The sequence below is a fragment of the Coenobita brevimanus genome, chromosome 98 (assembly GCF_032717465.1).
Source record: "Coenobita brevimanus isolate Jiangsu-jjx chromosome 98, ASM3271746v2, whole genome shotgun sequence".
Lineage (NCBI taxonomy): Eukaryota > Metazoa > Arthropoda > Malacostraca > Decapoda > Coenobitidae > Coenobita > Coenobita brevimanus.
In genome coordinates, this window is record NC_137051.1 from 36817067 (window position 1) to 36827660 (window position 10594).

The following is a 10594-nucleotide window of genomic DNA, read 5'->3' on the forward strand; positions in this document are numbered from 1 at the left end:
CAGAACACAGGTGACAAGAAATAACACACAGGTAACTAACAACACTTAAGTAACTAGATGCAACACAACATAAGATAGTGTTGCGTCTCACCACATCCAAGCTCATCGGTCTTGTCGTGGCAGTCGAAGGTGCGGTCACAGCGAGCCTCCTGCGGTACACACTGACCGCTGCCGCACCGCCACTCACCAGCACCGCACGTCAACACCGCTGTGGCACAGGGAAGGGGCAGGTGAGAAAGGGTGGGGGCAGGGAGGGTGAAAGGGTGTGGCAGGGAGGGTGAGGGGAGGTGGACGCAAGGGCACATGAGAAAGGTTAGGGATAGGAGAGAGAGAGAGAGAGAGAGAGAGAGAGAGAGAGAGAGAGAGAGAGAGAGAGAGAGAGAGAGAGAGCAAGTGGCTGTAAGAGTGAAGGGTGGATGAGGTGGGTGGTTAAAGGTGATGAAAGGAAGTAATTTTGTGAGTTATAATTCCCGCTTATCCTCTATCCTCATCCCGGGTTGAAAGAAAGCTGTTGCCCAAGATTCATGACGACCACATACCTTGTGTTGATAGTTCGAAACTTTTTTTTTTTTTCCCAGGTGAAACAGTGACATCCTGCAACCCAACTTATCAAAGCTTCGAACTCCTGAATCAACAAAGGATAACAAGCTTGCATTCGGTGCTAAATCCTGGCAATGACATTCCTCCTGTCAGGGGTAGGATTAAATGATAAGAAGTTAGGGTTAGACAGCGTACACTAAATTGTCACAGATCTCTCTCTCAAATGTCTGGAGTAAGTTCATGCCATAGGTACCGAAGGCTGAGGTGTATGACAAACTGCAGTCCCCAACCCTCCTTTGCTCCCTCACTGTATTAACTGTAGTGGGTCTGTTTGGTTATGGGTTCTTTGTAACTTGGACTCCTAGGGGAAGGTAAAAACTTTGGTTACTGAATATGCTTATCTTTCATCCTCCTTGCCATCCCCTCTCACTGTCCACATCATCCTCACTCTCTACACTATCCCCACTCACTGTATCTACCCCTGGATTCATAGTGGAGATATTGTGAGGTCGGTTGGCCCAATGCGAGGCTCTTTGCTGGAGTAAACTAGTTACGCTATAGATCTACACTGAAAGCCCGAATATAGGATTGAATTTAGAGGAAGGGTCTCCATCGCTGACCTCACTATTGGGTACATTGGACGGAAGAAATAACTATGCTAAAACTTCTTGATTTATGTAGAGTTTTATGTCTAATGGAAAAAATATGAAGAAATACCATACTCAGTTCTCCTTCTGTCTCATACTTTTCTACATGTTGTGACACGAATGACGGTGAGAGGTAGTGGCAGGGAGGGAAAAAGATGGTGAGAAGTGGGACGCAAAGGGAGTGTCGGAGAAAAGTGGCGAGTGAAGGAGTGTAATGCATACATTATGTTACCAGCGACAGTGAGGGGAAAGCAAAGAAATAAGGGAAAGGTGAGAGGACGAGAGAGATGTGGCAGTGAGTGGTGGGTACACAGAAAGAGAAAATGTAACAGAAAAGAAAGAGGAATACTTATCAAAAAAGGAAATATAAAAAGGGAAAGACAGGACACTGAAAAAGATGCAGCAGTGAGAGATGAGTAAACAGGGAGAGAAATACTGGATAATGGAACACAAATGAATACAAGTGGAAAGGTAAAATAAGAAATGGCTGTGTGAGATTAAGTAATGTGAAAGAGGAGGAGGAGGAGGAGGAGGAGGAGGAAGGAGAGACGAAAACAGACTGAGAAGGGAGAGAAAGCGAATAAAAATGCCGCGAGGTACAAGTGATGGTGTGTGTGTGTGTGTGTGTGTGTGTGTGTGTGTGTGTGTGTGTGTGTGTGTGTGTGTGTGTGTGTGTGTGTGTGTGTGTGTGTGTGTGTGTGTGTGTGTGTGTGTGTGTGTGTGTGTGTGTGTGTGTGTGTGTGTGAAAGAGTGCTTTAAGTGGGTGTGGGTGTGTGTGGCGGTGTGAGTGCGAGAAAAAGTTAAAAAGTTAGGCAGTGAGAGTCAGACGGTGTGGGAGTGGGGCACAAAACAGAATGATGGTGTGTGGGTGTGAATAAAACAGAAGATGAGGCGCAGAGGAAGAGAGTGAAGCAGTGGGTGTGATTATGAGAGAGTCGGTGTGAGTGAGGGAAAGAAAGGTGAGTCTGTATAAGCGGATGAAAGAAAGAGAGTCGGTGTGAGCCTAAGAAATCAATAAAACGCCTCGGTCAACAGGATTATCTTTTTGCACACACGAGACAAGACAGGCTGCAAAGATCAATGACGGGATGGAGGCGGGAACGAATGAGGGCGCTGAGAAAAAATGGCTGAGGGGAAGATGAGGGGGGGTAAGGGAGGGAGGGAAGGGTTGAGGGAGGGTCAGACTGCCAGGGAGAATGAGAGAGGTTGGGTAGGAGTCTTGTGAAAGGATGGGGAAAGTGAGACAGTGACACGGTGTGGAAAATTACTGTGCTCTAAAGAAAATTAATATAGTCTTAATATGAAAGTGTATGGCCATGGGAAAGCATAAATGTCCAGCGAAAATGAGAAATAATGTGGATGGAGGTGGACGTAGCAGCAGAGTAAAGGCCTAGGGAAGGTGACGGGAGGTGTGTGGTGTCGGGGAAGGTGAGCAGGTGCGTGGAACAGATGTGACAAAATGGGTCGGGTATGGAAGCTCCCTAACACCTCTTCCTTGGCGATTCATTTCCGGATACGTCTGTTGGATATCATTTTGTACGTGATTTATATAGAATATGGAGATGTTGGAAGGATTTATATAACATAGAAGGTGTAATAAACAAAATAAATCGCTTAGGAAAAGGTGTTACGGAGCTTCCTCAACCGATGTGAATACGGGTCTCTTCGGTATGATCAGGGTTAGTCTTCTCGTAGGGTAAGGAGGCTCCCTAACACCTTTTCCTTAGCGATTTATTAATGTGGATCAAAAATTGCATTGACCTTCCTTTGTGACCTTGACCTCTGACCTAGTTTTCCGCAAATCATTTCATCCTTTGCTTACCCTCCACCTTACCACCAAGTCTGGTCTAAATCGTTAAAAAAAAATTGCGTTATACTTCACACACAAACACAGACACACACACACACACACACACACACACACACACACACACACACACACACACACACACACACACACACACACGCACGCACGCACACACACGCACACACACACGCCCAGAGATATATTACATTAATTACCTTATCAACGTGTAATTAACTTTAGCCTGAAGCCATGAAGAGAGTAATTTGCACAAGTTATGGCTAAAAATAACGTCTAATAATCACAGTTGGAAAGGGCAATTAGGGGGTAGTTATTAATGAGTTGTTAGCTAATTATTATGACCCTGGATGATAGTTGAGAAAGAGGTATGTGGCTGTAGTGATGGAGCAGACAGACGGCATGGAGGAGATATGGAAACAGGATGAGGAGGGATGGAGGAAAAGGATGAGAGATGGAGGTACTGAGGGAAGAAGGATGGAGGATAAGGATGAGAAATGGAGGTACTGAAGGAGGAAGGATGGAGGATAAGGATGAGAAATGGAGATACTGAAGGAGGAAGGATGGAGGATAAGGATGAGAAATGGAGATACTGAGGGAGGAAGGATGAAGGATAAGGATGAGAAATGGAGATACTGAGGGAGGAGGGATGGAGGATAAGGATGAGAGATGGAGGAGAAGGAGGAGAGATGGAGGAAAATTAGAAACTGAGGAAAATCGTCTGGGGGAGCAGGAAAATACAGGACGTCACAGCACTGACGAATCTAACCCCTTCAACCTGAGGACGTGCTTTGTATTTTATTCTAACTTCAGACGATTTCCTTGAGACGATTTCCTCCAGACGATTTCCCGTGATAAGATTTCCTCCACACTATTTCCTTTAGACGATTTCCCTCAGATGATTTTCCTTGAGACAATTTCCTTTCGGCGATTTCCCCCAGACGATTTCCTTCATAAGATTTCTCCTCCAGACGATTTCCCCAAGACTATTTCCCTCAGACGATTTCAAAGAGACTATTTCCTTTAGATGATTTTCCTCCAGACTATTACCTTCAGCTTAGGAGAGAACCCTGGCCGTGAACGGGTTAAAGACGTCTGTTCCTAATCCCTGGCAGTACCTAAGATCTCTGCAGTCAAATAAAATCGTCTGTAGGTGGCCGAAACGACTTAAGGCACGAATTCTGTTCGGCTACGGACGCTCCCTAACACCTATTCCTAAGCGACTCATTCTGTTCCATACACCTGACTGTTCTCGTCTGTTACTTGAATTCTTATGATAACACCGTGATGAAGTGAGGACGCTCACTAACACCTATTCCTAAGTGACTTATTCTGTTCCTCACACTTTACTGTCCTCTTTTGCGTTACTTAAATCCTTCTATGACAGTTGTGGAAGGTCTAGGACACAGGGTAAAGGGCAGATATTTGGGCCTTAGAGCTAGTGAAGGACGTAGGTGAGGATCTCTGAGTGCTTATTTTGTTTCATATGTAGGTGCTGATCTCTGAGTATTCGTTTTAATTCATAAATTTTTGCATATAAGCAGAATCTTTGCGTGTCTGTGGCAATAGTGGTTTATTTAGAATGTGTACACTCTTCCTCTGGCTGTATGTACTTTAGCATTCAACCTGGCATATAATAATCGCATACACGTTTCATCTGATTCATAAAATTCGCAAATCTGTTGGTGTGTGATAGCTTCTGCCGGAGTAGCAACAGATTAACATTAACTTCTGAATGATTTGGATTAGTGAAAGGGATTACTAAAGCCGTGTTTTATCCCATCCAGTTCAAGAAGCCTTCCTTTACCTAGGTAAAACCACCTGTGAAGGGAATGAATAAAGTAAATAAATCCTCCTATCAAAGACCATGAATAAAATAAATCCTCCTAGTGAAGACAATGAATAATGCAAATAAATCCTTCTAGTGAAAGGAATGAATAATGTCAATAAATCCTCCTAGTGAAAAGAATGAATAAAATAAATAAATCCTCCTTGTGAGGAGAATGAATACGTAAATAAATCCTGCTAGTGAAGGGAATGAACAAGTAAATAAATCCTCCCTGTGCAGAGAATGAATAATGTTAATAAATCCTCCTAGTGAAGGGAATGAATAAAGTCAATAAATTCTCCTAGTGAAGGGAATGAATAAAGTCAATAAATCCTCCTTGTGAAGAGAATGAATAATGTCAATAAATCCTCCTAGTGAAGGGAATGAATAAAGTCAATAAATCCTCCTTGTGAAGAGAATGAATAATGTCAATAAATCCTCCTAGTGAAGAGAATGAATCAAATAAATCCTCCTAGTAAAGGTCATGAATAATGTCAATAAATCCTCCTAGCGAAAAGATCAATAATTTCTGTGCACATCTTGAACGCACTTCTTTTTCTTTTCGTTCGTGACCACAAAATAAAGGAGATTTTTCAGGTCTGGACGAATCGACTTTAATTCACGTTAATATTATCACTGTTATTAAATCCCCACCTGGACCTTTTATGTATTTTAAGTCTTTGGTCCTTTGTCGGTCCTTGATAAAAAAAAAAAAAGTTACTAAAAAGGTCTGCAAGTCTATTATAAAGTTCACATGTTTTTTTCTTGCCTACCTACAGTCCAGAAAAAGGGTGAGAAGGGAGGATGGGAAGGGGAATGCAGGGGAGCAAAGGGGGGATTGGCAGGGTGGTGGCAGGGGAGAGCAGTGGGTGGTGGTAGGGTAGGGGAATGGGTGGTGGTAGGGAGGGGTGGTGGCAGGGAGGGTGAGGGGTGGTGGCAGGGAGGGTGAGGGGTGGTGGCAGTGAGGGTGAGGGGTGGTGGCAGGGAGGGTGAGGAGTGGTGGCAGGGAGGGTGAGGGGTGGTGGCAAGGAGAATGAGGGATGGTGGCAGGGAGAATGAGGGGTGGTGGCAGGGAGAATGAGGGATGGTGGCAGGGAGGGTGAGGGGTGGTGGCAGGGAGGGTGAGGGGTGGTGGCAGGGAGGGTGAGGACTGGTGGCAGTGAGGGTGAGGACTGGTGGCAGGGAGGGTGAGGGATGGTGGCAGGGAGGGTGAGCTGAATAAAACCGTCTGGGGAAACCATGAATCTATCTGCCAGTCAAACTCTCTATCTATCTATCCATCAATCCATCTATCTATCAATCCATCTATCTCTATTTACCCTGATACCCTGCAAAAAATGTAATACTCTTGAAATACTTTACTGTTTCAACAAGAGAGCAGATTTTGCATTTGATTTTCTCTGCTACAAGGCGTTTTTAATTAGCTGACGAGTTTCCTGATGTCATGGTGTGGATATGAGGTGGATATGAGGCTGGTGTGGGTATGAGGTGGATATGAGGCTGGTGTGGATATGAGGTGGATATGAGGCTGTGATGTGGGTATGAGGCTATGGTGTGGATATGAGGAGGATATGAGGCTACTGTGTGGGGATGAGGTGGATATGAAGCTATGGTGTGGATATGAGGTGGGTAGGAGGCTGTGGTGTGGATATGAGGTGGATATGAGGCTATGGTGTGGATATGAGGTGGGTATGATGCTATGGTGTGGATATGAGGTGGGTAGGAGACTGTGGTTGTGGATATGAGGTGCATATGAGGCTATGGTGTGGATATGAGGTGGGTATGAGACTGTGGTTGTGGATATGAGCTGAATATGAGGCTATGGTGTGGATATGAGGTGGATAAGAGGCTGTGGTAGTGGGTATGAGGTGGATATGAGGTGGATATGAGGCTGTGGTGGTGGATATGAGGTGGGTATGAGGTTAAAGTGGTAGATGTGAGGTGGATATGAGGCTGTGGTGTGGATATGAGGTGGATAAGAGGCTGTGGTGGTGGGTATGAGGTGGATATGAGGCTATGGTGCTTATATGAGGTGGATATGAGACTGTGGTGTGGATATGAGGTGGATAGGCTGTGGTAGTGGGTATGAGGTGACTATGAGGCTATGGTGTGGGTATGAGGTGGGTGTGAGACTATGGTGTGGATATGAGGTGGGTATGATGCTATGGTGTGGATATGAGGTGTATAGGAGGCTGTGGTGGTGGATATGAGCTGGGTATGAGACTGTGGTTGTGGGTATGAGGTGGATATGAGGCTGGTGTGGGTATGAGGTGGATATGAGGCTGGTGTGGGTATGAGGTGGGTATGAGGCTATGGTGTGGATATGAGGTGCATAGGAGGCTGTGGTGGTGGATGACCTGGGTATGAGACTGTGGTTGTGGATATGAGGTGGATACGAGGCTATGGTGGTGGATATGAGGTGGGTATGAGGCTATGGTGTGGATATGAGGCTGTTGTGGTGGATATGAGGTAGATATGAGGCTATGGTGGTGGATATGAGGTGGATATAAGGCTGTGGTGATGGGTATGAGGCTATGGTGTGGATATAAGGCTAAGGTGGATGATATGAGGTGAGGCTATGGTGTGGATATGAGGGGGATATGAGGCTATGGTGGTGGATATGAGGTGGACATGAGGCTATGGTGGTGGATATGAGGTGGACATGAGGCTATGGTGGTGGGTATGAGGTGGATATGAGGCTATGGTGTGGATATGAGGTGGATATGAGGCAATGGGTAGGATATAAGGGCATCCTCAGAACCACCTTAGAATTTCAGTGACGAAGCCTAATTAAATATCAGGCATATATATTCCTTGCACACTAATCCTTAAATCAACTCCTTCATGGCCAGCATAACTCTAGTATTTCAGACGATTTCATTCAGTTCAGAGTGAGTTACAGGAGAATGCTGGAAGATGTAATACGATTCAGAGTGGCTGTCACCCCGGAGCGCCACTGAAATCCTGTCCTGAAGCTTCTGTAAAAGTTCTATCAGATTACAAGCTTTTACGGGTGTACTGAGGGAGGCGTAACGGAGGCGAGTTGTAACCCAGCTCCTGTGAAAGGCCTGCTGGGTAAGGGGAAAGATTATATACCACGATTATTCACCTCTCTGGATGATTCTCTGCCACTGTATAATCATGTGAGTATACCGTAGCACTATACATTATAAGAAATATATAAACAGAATATTATACCTTTTTGTGTTACTCGCATGCATCAGACTGATATTTCTACTGACACAATTCTTTACACATATTCTTACTTTTTTCTTTATGGGGATAGCTGGACACCTTGGGGCAGGGGGTAAAAGAACATTACCCAGGTATTCCCTTCGTGACGCGATGGTAACTTAAAGCGAGTGGGTGGTGTGGCCCGTGAATCTCCTTATCTAAACAACTAACTACCTTTGTTGTCTAACTTAGCCTAAACTAGCTCTCTCCACATTATATGCAGAGGTATATCAGTACATCAAGGTCAGAATATCATGCTAGTCACGAAGAGGTGCCATGGAAAGGATCTAGAGCACAGTATTGTCTTATTCTGCCACTGAGCTTCGTGAAATAAGCTGCAAAAGGGCGAAAATCTAGGCCAAGTTAGAGTAAAAACGTAGTAACTATTCCGAAAACCCGGATCTCGCTTTCGTGCCTGCTCTGGAACGTATGAACTTGATTGGTTCTTGTGTCTGAGTGGAAAGTTAATGTGTCAAAGGAGAATATAAAAGAAAGGAGGCAGTGGAAGTGCTTAAGGAAGAGTGAAATTGGCTGTGGGTACCTGATATGATTACAAAGGGAGAAGCAGTGTGAGTTAGGTGGTGAAATAGAGTTTGGGATTGAGTTTGGGGACAGGAAGGAGAATGGAAGGCCAGACAGAATGTGGATGGACGTAAATATCTGAGTAAGCAAAATTAATAGGCTAAGGAAGCAAAATGACTGACGAAGAATTGAAACAGACGGATGAAGTAACTTTGGAGAGGCGTATGACGAAATCCGCATCCCTTTTCTTTTTACCTCTGCCGTCAAGGGAATGGTGTCTGTCCAAAACGCACTGTGGGGAACATTTTGGTGTGAATCGTTTGACATGTGAGGCGAGGCAGAAGTTTTGAAGTGTGAAAGATCAGTGAATGGATGTCTGACCCACTTTAAGGGAATTTCTCATGATAATTCTCCGACTGGCGTTCATTTTCTGGATCTCTCTCTCTCTCTCTCTTCGTGCATTAGTGGGCGTAGTGTGATGATGACGATGATGAAAATGATGATGAAAATGATGATGATGATGATAACGATGATGTTGCAGTGGATCTGGCTCATCTGGACGTCAACCCAGTGGACTGCAGGATGAAACTGGCCTTTTTTTTTTTCTGCAGTTCACCATTCCTTTTCCGGGAACGAGGGAGGGAGCTGAGGGACGTTTGTATAACCAGCCAGCGTGACAGCCAGGTTACATCGGTGTCAGGCAGGCTATATTCCGGTTAGACTCAGGTATATTCCATGCACCTGAACAGAATCGTATGGAGATAGACAAAAATAAAACATGAAGCGTTGCCAAGGCATTGCAAACCCGTTCCCGGTAATTTTAGTGCTGACCTATGAACACAACGGGATATGTGGTCAAAGATGTTACATAAAATTTCGAGTAAATCGGGTGAAAATTGACGATTTTATGCCCATTTGAAATTCTAGGCCCAACCCCCGTACAGCTAACCGTGGGGTGACCCCCCTGATGTAATGAGGCATGTTATAGGATGCAGATTTGAAAGATCCACCCTTAGGTTTTGCTTTCACGTCAATATGATGAATTCGAAAGGAGTTATGGCGAATATATATATATATATATATATATATATATATATATATATATATATATATATATATATATATATATATATATATTATATATATATATATATATATATATATATATATATATATATATATATATATATATATATATATATATATATAACATTTTTTGGACCTACAGCCAGGTCCTTGGCCAAGTTTGGCCGAAAACTTAATATGGTGATCAGAAGGTCATAGTCCATCATCCCTGTAATTTTAGTTAAAATCGCACCAGTAGTTTTCTCAAAGTTGTTAACAGAGAGACAGACAAACAGACAAACCGAGTGAAACCAATACCAGTCCCCGAGACCCTCCGGGGCAGGGAAGGGTAATAGTAGACATACAGTGTGTGTGAATGGGTCATATTAAAATGTAGTACACACACACACACACACACACACACACACACACACACACACACACACACACACACACACACACACACACACACACACACACACACATTTTTATCGCTTTATTTCTCTCTCTCTCTCTCTCTCTGTCTGTCTATATATATCTACAGTGAAAAATAAGATTACCATACGCACAGGAGCAAATGGAAACAGTCCTTTGGGGTGACACGCAAATGGAGGGGGTGGAAGCTACGCCGTGGCAGGTGGAATGACAGACAGGTAAGAGGGATCGAGGGGGGAGGGGTGTAGACACCTGTAGGCACCTGGTGAGTGTGGACGCGGACAGGCACTACGGTGGAATGACTGGAGGGTATTTTATTCTAATTAGGTGCTGGATCAACGTGACGAGTGGAATGATTATGAATTGTGCCATAAATACTGTATAAAATAGATTGGTTTTACATGGAATACTGTACAAATCAATTAATTCTTGGCCAAAACGTCCACCGAGACAGTTCTTCTTCTTCTTATTATTATTATTATTTATTTACGTGTCAAGTGG

General features: G+C 44.1%; 1 protein-coding gene across 1 annotated transcript in view; it reads right to left on the reverse strand.

The window, feature by feature from the left end:
- Positions 1-10594, reverse strand: part of LOC145414034 (G-protein coupled receptor GRL101-like) — a 208725-nt gene that overhangs the window by 94866 nt on the left and 103265 nt on the right. The window contains exon 10 of the mRNA XM_080283600.1: positions 92-208. Coding sequence (XP_080139726.1) covers positions 92-208 — 117 coding nt within the window. The remainder of the gene's footprint in view (positions 1-91; positions 209-10594) is intronic.